Source organism: Tympanuchus pallidicinctus, unplaced genomic scaffold, assembly GCF_026119805.1.
Source record: "Tympanuchus pallidicinctus isolate F22 unplaced genomic scaffold, pur_lepc_1.0 scaffold4, whole genome shotgun sequence".
NCBI classification, from domain to species: domain Eukaryota; kingdom Metazoa; phylum Chordata; class Aves; order Galliformes; family Phasianidae; genus Tympanuchus; species Tympanuchus pallidicinctus.
In genome coordinates, this window is record NW_026294758.1 from 50,059,859 (window position 1) to 50,078,107 (window position 18,249).

General features: G+C 41.2%; 2 protein-coding genes and 1 long non-coding RNA gene across 4 annotated transcripts in view; 1 reads left to right on the forward strand and 2 right to left on the reverse strand.

The window, feature by feature from the left end:
- The first annotated feature begins 2,641 nt into the window (after window positions 1-2,641).
- On the forward strand, window positions 2,642-7,565 carry MED18 (mediator complex subunit 18). The gene is made up of 2 exons (XM_052701420.1): window positions 2,642-2,773; window positions 2,982-7,565. The coding sequence occupies exons 1-2, from the start codon at window positions 2,701-2,703 to the stop codon at window positions 3,533-3,535; spliced, it is 627 nt and encodes a 208-aa protein (XP_052557380.1). The 5' UTR covers window positions 2,642-2,700; the 3' UTR covers window positions 3,536-7,565.
- Window positions 7,566-10,080: 2,515 nt separating this feature from the next.
- The window catches only part of LOC128089734 (uncharacterized), a 104,510-nt gene continuing 96,341 nt past the window's right edge, over window positions 10,081-18,249 (reverse strand). Inside the window, exon 2 of the long non-coding RNA XR_008210658.1 lies at window positions 10,081-10,454. This is a non-coding gene — a long non-coding RNA (uncharacterized LOC128089734). The remainder of the gene's footprint in view (window positions 10,455-18,249) is intronic.
- CERT1 (ceramide transporter 1) overlaps window positions 10,380-18,249 on the reverse strand; it is a 72,331-nt gene continuing 64,461 nt past the window's right edge. For both annotated transcript variants that reach the window (XM_052701419.1, XM_052701418.1), the window contains 4 exons: window positions 16,066-16,194; window positions 15,202-15,331; window positions 13,871-14,007; window positions 10,380-13,302 (listed from right to left, as the gene is read on the reverse strand). In XM_052701419.1, coding sequence (XP_052557379.1) covers window positions 13,880-14,007; window positions 15,202-15,331; window positions 16,066-16,194 — 387 coding nt within the window. In that variant the 3' untranslated portion in view covers window positions 10,380-13,302; window positions 13,871-13,879. The remainder of the gene's footprint in view (window positions 13,303-13,870; window positions 14,008-15,201; window positions 15,332-16,065; window positions 16,195-18,249) is intronic.

Genomic DNA, 18,249 nt, shown 5'->3' on the forward strand with positions numbered 1-18,249 from the left:
GCGCGCAGTAGCGTATGTCAGCACTACCGCAAAATTGGTGCAGCCCCACTGTTTCAGTACAGGGAGTCCTGCTTGTTGTGAGTCTGTGGTGAAACGAATCCATCTGCCCTGGAATCAAGTTCTCAGAACTGCAGCAAACTAAATGCTATATTATTACTATGCTTTATGAAATTTTTTAAGACCTTAGCAAAGAAAAATTGTAAAAGCTCTGGCACCGCCCCCTAGCTTACTTTACCCTTTTGCTTTGGTTTATCTCCTTCTGTGGCCTGACTCTTTTGCTCCTGCTACGCCCCAGTCCTGTCCCTGCTGTTTGACATGGAAGCTTCAGAGTTGTCCACTTTGATTTATCTTCAGCCAGCTGAAGAAGTTAGCAGTGAGGAGTCCTTTGCCTATTCTTACTGACAGGACAAGCAACTTCTGCTCATGCGATGAAGGGGCACAGACCATATGCATACCTAACACAGCTACCAAAAACCTGTAGCAGATATTTCCCTGGTTACTGAATGCACTCGTGTCAGCAAGAACCTCAGCATGAGAGATGCTCAGCAGACATACCAGCTTACAAGAGTGAACAAGGCCATGAACCAGCTTGCTTCTCACAGAAGAGCTCAAGCAGATCCAGCAGTTCGGATAGTTTTCACTATCCAGTTTCAGGCGTGAACCCTGCTCTAAAGCAAATACATCCGAGAACAGCTGTGGCAGATGGCTCAAGGTGGAATGAGAACTCTTAACTAATTGTATCATTCTTGTCTGCCTGTTCTGGGACATAGCTTCCTACTTTAAAGATCTCTTTTTTCTGCCTCATTTTGCTTATGGCAGACTGCACTTCATAAAGATACCTGCTGATAAGATCTGGACTTTGTGTGGTGCCCTCATTACTGTAAAAGCTTCTTGGCTTCACAGATGTTCTGGCCTGCAGATGACATTTTTATTTCAGGCAGACCCATCTTGCTTGTACTGCAATTACATCCATCCACTGATGTTCCTAGTGCTGACAGATCTGGATCTTGTCCTCCTGCCTAGAGATTGCTGCTGCTTGCATTGCCTTATACCATCCCCTAGGAAGAGGCCTGCCTCTGAAGCTGTACCTCTACAGTGCTCTAAGGACTCTGCGGTATATTATACAACATAAAATGTCCTAGTGTCCCACTTTCCCTACCGCTTTATATTCATCCAGCTTCATAATGTACCCAGGGAGACACTGAGGACTTTAGCTCTGGCTTCCTACTTTGGCTATTTGGAAAAATGTGCTGGGTTGGCTTACGCTGGCAGCTAAGCTCCTTGCCCAGCTGCTTGCACACCTTACTCTGCAGGACTGAGAGAACTGGAAGTGCAAAGGGGAGAAAAGTTGCTTCCCACTTTCACTGTAACAAAATGCCAGTCTGCAAGAGCAAATAGTAGCCAGTCAATTAGCAAAATGTATGTTGCAGACTACACAGCTGTCCTCCACATCCTCAGAAAAGAGGTCATCAGGCACACTGAGAGGCAGTCCTCCTGCTGACAGAGAGCTGTTTAAAACAGCACTGACAACCATACTTTAAGCTTAAAAAGAGTGGGGAATGTCTACTTCTACCCTTCTTTCCCCAGCTCTGGTTTCTCAGCCAGTCTTAGCTCATACCTCACAGCTAATCAAGCCTGCCTTCTGTACACTGCACTGGTATATTACCAAGGAAGAAGAACCTTTAAAAAAAATGGTACTGAGAATAAGCCGAGAGCTAGTGTACAAATATAGCAGTACAGCTTATTTCCTTTCTTTCAGACGTGAGAGGTGGCAGAGCTCTACCTTGCTTGTCGTGAGCTGGCCAAGTTCAGGGATACTGAAAGGGCTAAATTCAGTTCAACTTTCGTGGCTACTGGTTCTAAAAGGATTTGTCATTAGCAGGCAGGCCTACGAGCCACGTGGCAACATTGCTGCTAAGAGAGTTTCTGACTAAGCAGAACTGTGCTTTTTCAGGAGCTATCTCAGGGCTCCCAGGTGAAATGGTTTCTAGTCTAGTCTAGTTTCTAGTCTAAAGGGCTTGACTCTCACTGAAGAAGAGTTCTGACAGCAACTTCTTTGATATTTGATAAAACACCCTAAAATGGTACTCCAAAATCCACGGGGAACAGTCACTTGTCTGCAAAACAACACCACAACATCCCTGATGCAAAATCACATAACGAGCAACCCTAGTGTTGAGATTCTGTCAGCGACTTCTAACATCCAAATTGCGCATTCAAAGCATTTTGTAAATTATCTGTTATACAACTGAATTTTAACAGCTGCACTCCGATTCGTGGAGTCGGAGGCCTTTTGCAATATAAATTCACTGCCAGCAGCGGACAGCAGCGGACAGCAGCGCACGCTCGGTCTGACAGCAGCTGTAAAGGATGAAGGTGACGAAGCGGGCATTCAGACCAGAGCCTGATTGAGATGCACGGCAGAAAACGCACGTTTCAGTAACAAGGAAGAACAAACATTCACACTCAGTTTATAACCTGCCTCCGCTTTCCCACAGCGCGGAGCGGCCTGGCGACAGCCCCTGGGCAGGCAGGCGGGGAGGCAGGGGTTCGCTTCCGCGGTAGCAGCGCAGCCCCCCCGCTCGGCGGCTCGGCGTTTAGGGGCCGCGCCGCGCCGCCGGGCCGCAGGGCGGCGCCCGCTGCCTCCTCCGGGCCGCGCCGCTCTATCCGCCGCCATTTTTTGCCGCCGCCGCCACCAAGATGGAGGCGCCTCCCGTTACCATGATGCCCGTTACGGGCGGCACCATCAACATGATGGAGTACCTGCTGCAAGGTATGGCGCGACGCCGGCACCGAGCGGCCCACGGCCGTCCCCGCGAGGCTCCCGACGGGCACCGGGGCCGTGCGCGGGGCTCGGCCGCAGCGCGGGGTCGAGGCGGGCGCGCTGCCGGCGCGGCGCGGGTGCGGGCGCGGGCGGCGGCTGGGCCTCCGCGGGGAGGGGGCGAAGGGAGCAGCGGCTGAGCCGTGTCCGTCCGCCACAGGAAGCGTTTTGGACCAGAGCCTAGAGAGCCTGCTGCACCGCCTGCGCGGGCTGTGCGACAACATGGAGCCGGAGACCTTCCTGGACCACGAGATGGTGTTCCTGCTGAAGGGGCAGCAGGCCAGCCCCTTCGTGCTGCGGGCGCGGCGCTCCATGGACAAGAGCGGCATGCCCTGGCACCTGCGATACCTGGGGCAGCCGGAAATCGGAGACAAAAACCGGCACGCGCTGGTGCGCAACTGCGTGGACATCGCGACTTCGGATAACCTGACGGACTTCCTGGTGGAGATGGGCTTCCGCATGGATCACGAGTTCGTGGCCAAGGGGCACGTGTTCCGCAAGGGGATCATGAAGATCGTGGTGTACAAGATCTTCCGCATCTTGATGCCTGGCAACACGGATAGCATCGAGCCTCTCTCCCTGTCCTACCTTGTCGAGCTTAACGTTGTCGCTCCGGCGGGACAGGACGTGGTTTCTGATGATATGAGGAACTTTGCGGAGCAGCTCAAGCCCTTAGTGCATCTGGAAAAAATTGACCCTAAAAGGCTAATGTGATGAAAAGCTGGGCAGCTTGAGCAGTGCCGTTGCCGATAGTCCAGTAGGAGCTAACCTTTGTTCAAATCACCGTATGTATCTTTAGATGTAGTAAGGGTGTGCAGTCAGGATGTCCGTGTTTGAAAGCGCTGGCATGATTAAGTAGAATCATAGAATTATGGAGTCTTTGAAGATGGAGCGCCTTGAAAAACACGTGCAGTCAACTGGCTTGACTAGCATAGCCTTGCTGTAGCCAGATGAGTGATTGGACTCCAGTGCACACAGAGCTTTTGTTCATGGACTCCACTGCGTCCTCTCCCCTGCTGGAGCAGTAAGTGATAGCAAGGTGCAACGCTTAACAATACTGACCTTATGGTGTTGGGCTGGGAGGGGTTAGAGGCTTTGATTTATTGGTTTTGTTTTGTTTGGTAATTAGCCAGCATTTGGTATGTGGTTATGCACGTAGATGCACGCCTAAGAGCAGAGTGTGTGTAATTTTTGATAAAAGTTTTTGTTGGAAATATGAGGACCACTCCCTTGTCTGAGATTCACCCCGACTAAGGGGAAGAAAATGAAATGTTATGGTATGCAATGGTGGCCAGTGTATAAATTGTACAGGTAAGAGTGGCCAGAAATGGGGGGCCTTGAAAGGGAAAGATAAAATCCTTTTTGAACTATTTATATGTGAGTTTGGAAGTAAGATTTTAACTCATGAATTTTTGTATATGCCAGGATGCATTTGTTATAAAATGATTATTATACTGTACAGAAATGTAAGTTGGTGGAAATGAATTTGAGGGCTTTAGTGATATTATCTGAATGTGGGAAGAGCAGAAATAAAAAAAATGTTGCTCTGCTTGTGATATTGGAAAAAAGAATGTATTAAGCGACACGAATAAGAAGAAGAAATGCAGTTGCTAATGGCTGGTTCCACAGAGGAGATAAATGATGATTGTGCTGGTTGGTGGGAGGGAGCTAAGGGAAAGTTAAGCTGTGAGGTCAGAAAGACTTGAGGTCTTTTCTATGTCGGGGCTGCTACAATAGCCAGCAGCCACTGAGGATCCTGTGAGACAAACGGGGCCTGAAGAATTGCCTGAGTGCAGGTTCCCTTGTCTGCCTCCAGTGTGATAAATCAGAAGTCTGTCAGTTACAGAAATCCCTGAGAGAAGAAAGCAAGAAAACACAGGTGGCTGAAATTCCATCTAAAATCATGGTTGCTGTAATTCCTCCTGTTTCTTTGGTGACAAAAGCATGGGAGAGCCACGTCTGACAAGCTGGTAAAAGCAGAATTGAAGTCAGGAGCTAAAACAGTAAGATGGAAAAAATATCCTATGAAACTGGAGGCCCATATTGGGCTACAACGTATATGGGCTATTCCAGGAATGCCAGTCTGAATGTAATAATCCCATTCTGCCTGTTAAAGACCAAGATCTTAAGTGTATTGATTTGTTCTAGATTTGAGAGCTGTCAGTCAAATACTTACCAATATGCATCCTGGAGTATCTAACCACTACACTTTGCTGAGCCATATAGCTGATTCTAATGTTGGCAGTTTTAGATTTGAAAGACCTGAAAGATATTCTCCTAGAAAATCCAGACTGGAAGCTGTTCATGAATGGAAGCAGCTCTGTAGTTGGCTGAGAATGAAAAGCTCTGGTATGCAATTATAACCTGGTAAGAAACAGAATTAAGACTGTTGCCAGCCAGTATGCAGGCTCAGAAAGTTGAGCTAATCACTCTGACTCGGACATTAAGACTGTCAAATGCAAAGTGAGTTAACATTTGTCCTGAAATATGTCTCTGGAGTAATACATACTGTGTAGTGATTTGGAAATAAAGAGAATTACTATGATCTCAAGGAAATCCTATCAAATATAGCACTGAAATTATGAGATTGATTGACACAGCTAGTTAGAAATCTAAGAGAAGCAGCAGTAATTGCAAGGCATGCCAGACTGAACAGACTGGTGTTATCGAAGGGGACAGAGAGTACGTGAAGCCGTGAAGAAAATAGAGTTGTGAGTAAGTGTAGGAACCATGCTTGCTGAGAAGTTCTTGAATACTAGGACTCCTATTCATGTGAAAAGCAGGGTAAGTTAGCTCCTGGAATTAAACAGTTAAGGAACACGTAGGAGTACTATGTGGGTGGAAGCTGTAGTTAAGGAGCTGTACAGTTATTGATTGCTAAAAGTATGCTCCAGATGTGCAGGACTTGTCTTAAAAATAATGCTAAAATTCAGAGACCGAGGAGAGGTACTTGGCTACTTGGACAATATTGGCAATGAAACTGAAATTGGAATATTTTTTCCTGAATGATCTGAGTGTAATGGATATAAATAATTATTGCTATTGGTTGACACCTTTTCATGGCATGAGGCATGCCTGAGCTGAACCAAGAAAGCAAGAGAAGTAGTTAGCATTTTAGCAAAGGAAATAATTCCAAGATCTGGATTTCCAAGAGAACTCTTGTCAGATAGAGTACCTAATCGTAGAGCAAAAATAACTCAAGGAATATCTAGGTTCCTGAAAACGAAAAGGGACTTCACTTTGGGGGTGACTGGAATGGGCTGCCCAGAGAGGCTGTGGAATCTTCTTCTCTGGAGATACTCAGAACCCACCGGGACTCCTTCCTGTGTGATGTGCTGTGGGGAGCCTGCTTTAGCAGGGGGATGATCTCCAGAGGTCCCTTACAAACACTGCAGTTCTGTGATACTCTCATTTCTTTAAACCAGGAGATCAAGTGTATTTTCAAACTTGGCAAGAAAAACCTTTGAGAAGTGGAAAGGACAAATACTGCAGTAACAGGGATTAACTCTTGGGTTCATTACACCAGGACAAAGGCAGATCCAGCAGGAGGAGTGAAGAGCTGAAGTTGATTGCCTGAAGCTGAAAATGAAACAGAATACAAAGATGTAAGTGCAGTTCATGGACCTACCCACTAAGGATTGGAATTTTCTCAGGGAATATTACTCTTGCTTTTGTACATCTGATTTCACTTGTTCTGTAATCTTTTGCTTATCTGTGTCACTCTATCAAGGGAACTAGGTGGGAGTGATGCTCCTCAGTTGCCTTCGGATGGTAAAGAAAACTGAGGCAAGTGTATCAGAACCAGGAAACAAATGGAATTGGGATGTGTTTCATAAAATAATCCAAAACACAGTTCTGATTGCTGGGTTTGTGCTCATCTTCCAGATCACACTGAGCAGGCAGCTTCATTAGCTGTGTTACCCATCCCACCTAATGTGTCTTGGAGATACTTATCAGTTGGGAGGTTTTTTACAGTTAATAAAGAAAATTCATCCATTACAAAAAGAGTCTCAGGCAGGAATGATGGCCCTTTAAAATAGAGTGGCCTTAAAGATGTTTGCATCGAAAGGAGGGATTTTTACAGTGCTTAACGCTAACTGTTGCTTGTATGTCGACCAAAGTGGTAAAATTTCTGCAGATTTGGAAGGAATTTCGGAAGCAGACAAAAATATGGCATGAGGTTCAGAAAGACAGTACTTTTTTGGAGGAACAATCCAATGGCAGTCGATGGAACGGCACTTCCGTCGACCCAGCCTGATGCATTATTTCACAAAAGCAAGGTCAAATATCCCACTATTTCTGTGGTTTTGTTGCTCTCTTTTTTAATGTTTTATTAAAAATTGTATGTTTAAAAATATTTGTTAGTTATATACATTATGTACTTTCTTTGCAATTCTTTTCCACTCAATGCAACCCAAAATTTTGGACAAACATGAAGTAACCTTTATACAAGTTTTTGGATGTGTATCTTTTATCACAGAATGTATTTATATACATAAAAATATGTGTAAAAAGTGTAGCTTTGTAGGAGACTCCCTAGCACCCAAACTTGCACAGCTTTGCAGTAAGTCAGTATCTCGTCTCTGCATGTGAGGTTGGCCTAAATAACACTGGGTGACAAATATGCCTTTCAGACAACAATCTTGTCAGGATTCTTGAGGAGGTTGTTGTTCTAAAATGCCTTTTGAAGGCAAATTAAAACATGGGGGAGGGGAATAAAGGACAACATACTGCTGTTTTGCTACTTGCAGTTCCTGAGTATTTTTTTCCTCATTAATTTGTGTGTGTGAGTGAAAGTAGACTCTTCTTCGAAAGTAATCCCATCCAAAATCTCACTTAAAAAAAGGCATTGGTGTTTTTCACCACCTCATGGGAGAAATGTTCCATGGAAAGCATAGTGCCCAACAGTCCATCAAATGTTACTCACGTTCATCCTCATCTGTACCCACACCTTTATGGTGTTTTGTGTTAAAGCTTTCCTGTGCACTACCTTTTTCTTCTAATACTTCAAGTTAAGTGTGCACTGGCAGCCCGGAAGGCCAACTGTGTTCTGGGCTGCATTAAAAGAGGGGTGGCCAGCAGACAGAGGGAGGTGGTTGTCCCCCTCTGCTCGGCCCCTGTGAGCCCCATCTGCAGCACTGCGTCCAGTTGCTGTAGGGGTTCAGATACCACACCCATAAAACGCTTCAGGAAGAAACTATTCAGGTTAACAAAGTAAGTTTTCAACACTGGAACTTGGTCAAGATAAAACGCAACTGGATTAGTGCTCGAGTGCACACTCTACCATAAAAGTAGCATGGGCAAAACAGTATTTTAACACTGATAAAGAACACCATTATGCTGATCTCCCAGCGACTTTCAAACAGGATGCGAACATTAAGATGACTTGTGTGACTTCACTAAATAATTAGACTCAAAGTACTTTGTGGAGCATACAGCCATAGCTACAGTTCATCTGCTCAAACTCTCACATGACTGATGCTCATCGGTCAGCACACAACCCTGGGGTTTTGAGTTCCTTGTTGTCACCCAGCACAACTTTCCAGCTGCAGAGGAGTAATTCCAGGGCTCTGCCCATGCCAGGAAGCTGAACTTGCTGGGTTGCTTTATGACTCAGTTACAATCCCATCCCTCACGGTGAAATTCTTCAGAACTGTCATTATGCCCCATTAGTCTAATTAGGAATCATTTGCCAAGAACCACGTTGGGATGGAACCATCATGGGAGCGTCTGTTCCATCACACAGAAATTTAGAAAGAAAGTAAGTAGAAAACAAGTCTTGAGCTTTACATGCTTTTCAGAAGATAAACTTATTTGTAAGTAAACATGGAGATGTATAAGTAAGCAACAGGTGTGCAGCCACTTCCCATTGCACCTGAAAGGAACTCAGACAAAATTTGGAAGGTGAATCAGCAGGTGGAGGGACAAATCAAATATGAAGACTTGCTGTATGCGATTGTTCTGCTGAGTTGCAATGCTTTTATTGGCTCAGAACAGCAACAGAATCAGGGAGTCAAGGCTCAAAAAAAGCTTTAAAAACAAGGAGTATAGCAGGAGAATCTACTTCAGACTCCAGCATGCAGTTGCTTCCAAGCATTTCCAAGTCTTCTCAGCTCCTTTACTTCTCATCTCTGAAAATGAAATAAGGGACTCAAAACAACCTTTATAAACCACCACATTATAATTTTTTTTTTTTTTTTTAAAGTGGGAAAAGAGTTGTTAATGTTATGGTGATAGGAAAATCTCACATGGAAATGCAGGCAAAGCACTTCAAACAAAGTAGAATCAAAAGGTCCAAATCAAAGAGATGTTCTTATGTTTTAGACAACATAGTTGGACCGTGCAATAGTTGGACCTATTTCTTTGTCCTCCTCAAAAGTTCATTTTAAGAGAATTAGTTTAAACTTAAAATTGCAGCAATTCATCTAGGCTTCCTTATTCTGACACTTGAGAGGCAGGTGTGCAGAAAAATAACTTTGCTGCATCAGTGGTTACAGCTTAAGAAAAATGTACACTATCAGGCACATAATGGTCTGAAGTGCATCCCTTACTGTTTATCTACTGAAACATAGTTTTCTCCGTGTATGAAGCTTTTTACTGCTGAAGAGTAAAGACAACAGCAATGCCATGAGTCACACGTACGGGTAAATTGTGTGGCATAAGGGCCAAATTATGTTGTAGCTGTTCAGATGGCTACAAAAAGAGCTCAGCCTCCCTTTTTTTAATTACAAATCAAGAAGGCTTTTTTTTTTTTTTCTTTTCCTTTTTTTCTAGAAGGGAAGAGCAGGGTGGCACAGGGAGCGATTTCTTTTTAGCCAGATGAAACAGCTGCACTTGAAGGCAGGGCTTGCAGCAGGACTCGCTGCATTTGTTGCATTATATTACTGAGGGCCTGATGCAACTCAGCTTAAGGTAAGTTTTCTTTTTTTTGTGCAAATGATGCCCTTCTATTACCTCACTCTTCCTCTCATCTTGCTTGCCTGTAAGGTTCCCACAACTTAAATGATTTCTGCGTAAGAAGCAGAAATCCCCGCATAACCAACAAAGGAGGGACTGTTACTGACCCATTAGGAAGCAGTTATTCCTGCTATTAAGAAAGCCTGCTCTGCACCACCTCTTCTCAGTTCTCAGCAATTCTTCGTATTTTAGAAGAAGTACAAATTGGTTGTATTTCTGGCATTCCTCAGCCCTGGATCTCCATTCTCCCCACACACGCTTTCCTGATGTTATTTCTGTACAAATGAACACAGAAGCTTAAATACAACTTTGGAAGTCCTCTATATTAAAACTATACTGTACAGGAGTATCGTCTAACATGCTTCTGATATGCTAGTACAGAATGAGGTTTTTCACACATCAACAGCTCATGTGGCATTCCAGTTTTCACTTCAGCAACCTCAGTAACACAAGCAAGCTGCTTTCTGTTAAATGTTTTACATTACTACACTGTAGTACGGCATACAACTTCATATATAATCCAAAGGTTGGTTACAGCGTAAAATATTTAAGTAAGTTTCCTTTAAAGCACTGAAAGTTAGAAATAACTACAAACCAGGGGTTTTCTTCATAATTTTTAATACTTTTCACTTTAAATACTGGTTTTAAATTTGTGATTGTAACATAGAAGAGCCAACTTTTAATTTTTAAAACTTATCATTAGGATCATAAAGCTATTATATAACAGTTACACTCTACACACTCAAGGTACTCAAAAATATGATTCATGTTCTGAGTCTGTAGATGAACAGTGGCAATTCAAATACAGCGTTATCTGTACAACGTGACAAAAATACAGGTGGACAATCTGATTAGTTTAAAGAGAATCTGCACAACTTCAGATAAGCCAGCTCAGCCCAACTAAATAAAGGTAATTTCCCCTCAGCCCCTAAAATGCACCGTACTTCTCACACCTAAGTTGCTCACAGTAAGTTGTTCAGTTTCCCAGACAGGCTAGCAATGACTACTGCTCATCCTCGCTCCCATGAGAAGTTCTGTCAAGCTATTTCCTTAGACTGCCATATCCCCAGCCCTTCACGTGGGCTCAAGTTACAGAGACATCTATCCCAGAGCAAAGGGCTTCTGCGATTCTGCAAAGAAAATCACAGCAGTATTCTACAGATCCATTACCAGGATGAAAAGAACAGAGTGCTCCTAATTGTGGCAGTGTCTGGATAAGGGGTTCAGCTCTGGAGAAATTTTGTAAAACCATAACAGGAAGATCCCTCCTGGAAGAAAGGCTCTGATGGCCACTTGCACACAGGCAATCCAACAGGCCTAAAGAAAGCTGCTTTTTTTCTGATGTCTTTTAATCCTATCTTTCAATCTTGCAACTCCTCCCACAATTTTAGGAAGCCTCTTTCAACACTGATTGGGCAGGGCTAACTGCAGTGAAGTACCAGTGCCTTTATCTAAAAGTAAAGTGTATTCTTTACAAAGAGTATCTGTAGTGTGATTTTATTTACAGAATAGATCACAAAAGTACATCACATTTAGTGCAAATGCAACTAATGATAAAAGATTTATATACTGCTTTGTAAACTTTCCATTCCTTTGTAAAATAAAGCTATCCAATTAAATTAAGAAACAGTTACTCACCTGTGTTTAACAACTACTATCAGAAATGGCAAATAAGGAATTACACTCTTTTGGACATTTTTTTTTTTCTCTTTTGAAGTTCCCATCAGCAGCTATGGTGAATGAATCATTGTTTGTTGATTGTAAAAAGATGAAGTACAGTTGAGGTATAAGAATTATTTTTTAACATCACTATATAAAATGCTCACTGGTGATATAGTAAACATGTATAAATTTTTGTCTCGTTTGCCTTACTAGCATTACCATATAGGCACTTTTCTACGTATTCAAATTAACAGAATAGTTCTGTAATAAGGCATATTCCATGCACACTTTCAGAGAAAGGCAAATAAAAAAGGTACAGTTATGGAGCATGAAATCCGCGTGCATGTGTAATCACGTGCTATGTGTGGTTTTATCTCAACAGAGAAAATGAACAGGTAAAAGAACATGTTTTTTTTCTAACACTGTGAATATCCCCTTTATCATTCACCAGATCTTTATTAAGTTACTCTCTTATATAGTTATTTTCAGGCACCTACTATACTCTATCAAATACAACTTTCTCCTTTCTTTTGAGAAAAATAGATATCTGAAACTCTTTTTTCTTGAGATATACAGGTCAGTGAAACACCCAGCAGAGCCTCTGCATATTTTCCAGCTACAGGACGTGGATTAAATAACTCAAAGTGAGTACCAGTCTGTGAGAGTTGTCTCCCAATGAGCATCCCCAGAATCTAAGGCAGGCAAGTATCTGACATTTAAATTTTCACAGCAACTAAAGGGAACTTTCCAAGAAGATCAATGCATTGTCATAGTTCTGACAGGTTTTTGATCAAGTGGCAGGTATCAATGCAACTAGTTTTCTACATGAACCTCATAGCATGGCTTTATTAAGATGAGGAAAACACATGCAGGATTTGAAAGTAATGTACTCATCCTCATTCTAGATCAGGAATGTTGTCCTACTTAGTCCAAATTACTTCAATAAATACTATAGTGTACCTTCTCAAAGCCTCAGAAAAGCCCTCTAGAGATCATGCAGGAAAGCAGACCACATCTAGCATGGACAGATGACTTTTAGCTATCAGACAGTCTCTTGCCCTTCCATATAGACTCTTTCCAGAAATTTCTGGGTCATGTTTAATAACAAAAATTCTGTAGCACATTACATAACTAAAAAATACAATAGAAATATAAAGATATCTGGAAAAAAATAAAGCTTTTCACACTCTTACTCCTTCAGAAATAAAGATCTTCATAAGAGTAAGACAATAGAAAAGGCAAAGTCATAAGGATATTGACAGCCCTCAGTTATTAACTGACATTTTATGTAACAAGATGATTCATTATAGAAACCAGCAGCAATGAACTATGATTATACAAAGCAAAACAAGACCTGCCAGTAAGTCACTAGGCTTTACTGAACTCCTCCTTTCATCCTTCCTCAAAACACCACCGATTTTTGTGCATATAAAGCACATACAGTATGCTATATGTGCATTTGTCTTTTGTGCTTTTTAGACATGCACAAAAACTATGCTGTTATCTGAGGAAGGCTGACAGTGAAATTCTGCAAGTTGCTTAAAATTACAGCAGCAACCCACGTTGGTGATTCAAAGTTGTACGTTCTTCCTCTTCTAAAGTAAGCAAATAAAAATAGAGCCATATACATGTTATCAATACATGTATTTATAATTACACACTGATTCAGCAAGAGAAGTTAGCAGGAGAGAGAGCTAGTGTTAAATATTCAACCTCACGGTGTTGCAACACTTCTTCACTTCAGTATACAAAGCCTAGAATTTGGGCTGTAAGAAGACTGTAGATCCTTCGTTCCAGCATGGAGTGCTCTATGTATGGTCACTTCTCCAACGTGGAATGCTCACCCAGTCTTGTTCTGATCACTGGAGACAAGCAAAGATAAAATACACCAATGTATAAACACTAATGAGAAAACCAGAAATTGTTAAACTCCACAAACTACATTACTGCTATGCTCACATTGGAACTATTGGTTCATTGGTTCGTGACACGTTTTTGACACATCAGGTTCACCTACACTACCACTCTAACAACACACAATTAAATATGTGAATCAGATTTTACAGGACTGCCTTTTAACAGAAGGATCAGATGACTTGAAGTCTGACATAACAAATAGAATTTAACAGTAGATGAGGCCTGTGTTGTGCACAGAACTCACTTTCAGATCTTGCTCTAAACTAGAGCTCTCAAATAGTGCTGTGTTGTTGGAATTCGATGGCTTACAGTCTGCACACAAAGGAAAATTAAGCAAAGCCTTACTTTGTACAAAAGCTTATGACAGATTATGTGATTGGCAAATACTGTGGACATATTAATACTAAATGTTGTATTCATGCTAACTATGATGAAACATTTCTAGATTGCATACTTCAGTTTGGCCTTAAACATTTACAACAACGAATTAAGAAATTAAAAATGAGTCTGTACCTGCTAATACTAGAATAAAATAGATTTTCCAGCTGTTTTCTCTTGCACATATGATGTAAAACGCTTCAGGAATTTGGGATATTCTCGTTTTGCCACTGCCCGTAACACGGATGCTGGTGCCCACCCTCCTGGGTTGACTAGGAGAAGACAGGAAGAAAGACACTGAAATACACAAAATCCTCTAAAAGCTGCATATAAGAATGTAAGTTTGTATTCCTGCAACTTTTTCCAAAGAAACAACAATGAATAATCAGAACTTTTTTTAGGCCAGTATGTGCTGTAGTGTTTCCAGCTCTTGACGTTCATGTTCAGTTCATGTCTATGATGCCATTATTTAGAAAATAATGAAATAAGGTGTGAATCTTTAAGTACTGCCTAAATGGAAGGTAATATTCTTTAAAAATAAATAAATAAATAATAAAAAAGGGAAGAATCAAATTCTTATTTCAAAGAAAACAGGAATCAGTCTTTCCAGTTACTGCTGAATTTGTCTGTAGAATTGCTAGATGATCAATGTCTTAGAAATGATTTTTGAAGGACTTTAAAATATGCTTCAATTTTGCTGCACAAGTTGGCACTTACCATACAATGAGAGTTCAGCATTTGTCATGGAAGTATTTACAAGTAATTAGGAAACTTCTGAATAGGAAAAAAAACACCTTCCCCCAGAGGTTAGTATTATATCACATGATTTGTACAGGATTTACTACAAGCTGTATCAGTCCTACATTGCAAATATTTACTGAACTCATTTTGTAGACTTTTTTAGTAAGTCATATAATAGATGGTTAAGAATAATGAGCAGGTGAGCTGCTCTTGAAGTGCTTTGTAGCTGCAGGAGATGATCTAATAGGTATGTGGGTCCAGTACTGTAAAACACTGCTAAATACTGGGTACAATAACAATACAGTTTGGCTTTGATAAATTTACAATCTACACAAGGGACTTCATCAGTTAAAAAACAAAAAAAAATATGTAACTCAATTATACATCTTGCAAACATCCTCATTAAAAATGTACTTGTATCTTCATAAATACCAAGATTTTTAGCCTGACAAGATGAATGAGGGAAAAAAAACAATGACAGCAAAACACAAATTAAAAAAAATTACTGAAACTAAAAGCCAAACCATCCAAGTTACAGATATTGTCCTGCAGATGACCTCCCCTTCCATGACTGCTACATCTTTTTGAACACAAAGACCACAAACATTGTTCTGTGTTTAACAGAAAGCTGCATTGACTTTTCTTGCTAGCACTCAGTTCACCAGAATTAGCATACACCTCAAATGTCACGCAAAAAAAAATACACAGAAAAGATAAGGACTTACCATTAGCTACATAAGTAATCTTGCATAGAATATTATCTCTGCTTATTTCTTTGTTCCCCTCTGGTGGGCTTACTAATGTCTGACATATCATAGCAATATTTATTTTGGCACGGACACAGCGATTGTTCAGCTGCCAGAGAAAAATGAAGAAACATTTGTAAGCCTCCAAGTTGCCTTATTTCTTCCTATTTGATTGCTAACATTTTCTTTTACTATAAAGCTTAAGACAAAGCCTGTTTTTTGAGGAATGTGCATTCTAGCACTACAGTGACGTACCATGAATGCAAACAAAAGAAAAGGTATGTATGGAATAAGGAAAGTATTGAATTGAAATGCCTAAATCTCACATTGGTTTGCTTAATGGATACTAGACATAAGGTATTTCAATGATTTTAACAAATTACTAAGAAAGTATTAAACGGATGATACCTCTACAGACATCAGCAACTCTTCCCTTTTAAGCAGGCAGTGGCATAGACACAAGCAGAGAAAGATTCCAAAGACAACAATTATTGCTAGTATCTGCAGAACGATGCACACTGCAAATTTAATAGATTCCATATCTAAACTACACAAGCTCATATCCACATTGCCACTCTTTAAAATGTTTTCACATACATATTTTATTTTCATTTTTCTGCAACACTTTGTTGAGATAAGGCAAAAAAAGCTTTTGTCTTCGAACACACAGGTCAATGTATCACCTCATTTAAAAAAAAAACAATGTATTTTGCATACCCTCAACTCTCAGCCTAGTTTACACTTGTTCTGCACTACCATCTCCACATAACAGAACAATTGTGTCCAAAAATGGAATAGAGAAATTCTTAAAGCAGTACTAGATAGAGCAAAAGCAAAACTTACAGGAGCGCTGTCATGTTCCACAGAAAAATTGCACACAATCCATGTTTCAGGATCATTTTCACTGAATGCTGGTATCTTTCTGATGGCGGACAGATACAGCACATCTCTTTGAGAAGCTGGCCACACTCTCTGCAGAGAAATATCCCATCATAAGCTTTTCAAAACGTTACAAATTAAATACTTTTTATACTTAATAGGTCAAAACAATTACGGCTAACAGAGTCAGACATGTTGTCTAAGTAAAAAAAAGTTTAGTCCAGTACTCTTTAATATCTTTATTGATGACACAGGCAGTGGGATCAACTGCACTCTCAGCAAGTTCAAAGATGATACTAAGCTGGGTGGTGTAGACAGAAGGAAAGGATGCCATCCAAACGGATCTGGCCCAAGCTTGAGAAATGGCCCATACGAACCTCCTAGGATTCAACAAGATCAAGTGTAAGGTGCTGCATTTGAATCAGGGCAATCCCAAACACGGATACAGTCTGGGTGATGTGGGTAGAGAGCAGCCCTGAGGAGGAGGGCTTGGAAGTGATGGTGGATGAAAAGCTCAAAATAAGCTGGCAACATGCACCTGCAGTATAGAAAGCCAAATATACCCTGGGCTACATCAAAAGAGGGATGGCCAGCATGGCAAGGGAGGTGGCTGTCCCCTCTGCTCTGCCCTTGTGAAGCCCCACCTGTAGTACTACATTCATCTCAGGCTCTCAGCACAAGAAAGGTGTATCCCTGCTCATGGCAGGGGTTGTGGAACTAGATTGTCTTTAAAGTCCTTTCAAACACAAATGATTCCATGCTTCTATTTTAGTAATTTCATGCAGTTTTCAAAACTGAAACAGAAAATATAGCTATTGTACAGATGCGTATCAGGTGCACTTCATTAAAAAAGCATTAAGGCAACAGTTTAAGGCCCTTGAAAGGTAGGAGAATAATCTGCCATGATTTGCTTGTAAGCTACAAGCAGAGCTAGTGGCTAAGTATAAATACATGCAACTGAAGTCTGCAGATGCATCTAGGCCTCCACAAACATGAAGAGCTAGAGAAAAAGAAGCAAACATTGTATCTAGCATTTTAAGAGCTACTACTTCAGCAAGACAGATGTGGTAAACTAACAGTTTCCAACAGAGAATTCCACAAGCACCCAGTAAAAATACAAAAGAAGAAACTATGCAGAAGCTATTTTTCCTGACATTCAATAAAAGCAAAAATGTTGTTTTTACTGTAACACTATAGTTTACACAACAGAAAATTGAAGACTTCTTGTGATGGCATTTTGAACATAATACCATCACTAATAAAATTATCTAAGTAACTGTCTAATTGTTCAAGTGACCCAGCGTACCAGTACTTGTCATCATGCAAGATTTAAGTTTACATGGGTGGACAGTGACAGGACAAGAGGGAGCAGTTTTAAACCAAGACAGGGGAGGTTTAGGTTAGATATTAGGAGGAAGTTTTTCACACAGAGGGTGGTGGTGCACTGGAACAGGTTCCCCACGGAGGTTGTGGATGCCCCATCCCTGGAGGCATTCAAGGCCAGGCTGGATGTGGCTCTGGTGGTTGGTGACCCTGCACACAGCAGAGGGGTTGAAACCAGATGATGACTGTGGTCCTTTTCAAACCAGGCCATTCTACGATATGATTCTGTGATTAATATGTACTACTAGTTAGAAATTTTCTTTTTGAACCTTTCAATTTACAATTATTGAATAACGATTCAAATGAAACACTTAGTGAAGTTGCACCAAAACTGTTTGGGGGAGAAAAAGAAGCATAGCCAAGTCACAGAACCACATATTACACCAGCAACTGCACCATGTCTTACTGCAAATGCTTATGTGAAATATTCATAGTTAACAACAGCTTGCATTACTGCAAACAGACAAATGTTGAAGTGGTTTGAGTTTCTTGCTTGCAGTCAGTGTTGACTTACTGCGTCAGTTTGCTTTACATAACCACTGCCTTGTTGGAAGTGATATTATAGATAATATTAAACAGCTCTCATTTCTTATTACATACTGCAGCAGACACATTCACAACCAATAATGCCATCTAGCCAAGCTCAAAAAGTTGATGAAGTTGCAGTTTCACAGACAGCTTGATCTCAGCTATTTTGCTTTTTGAGCAAAATTTTTGTTTGTTGAGCCACTGAAGTATTTCAAAACAAGCTGGAGTACTGTTTTC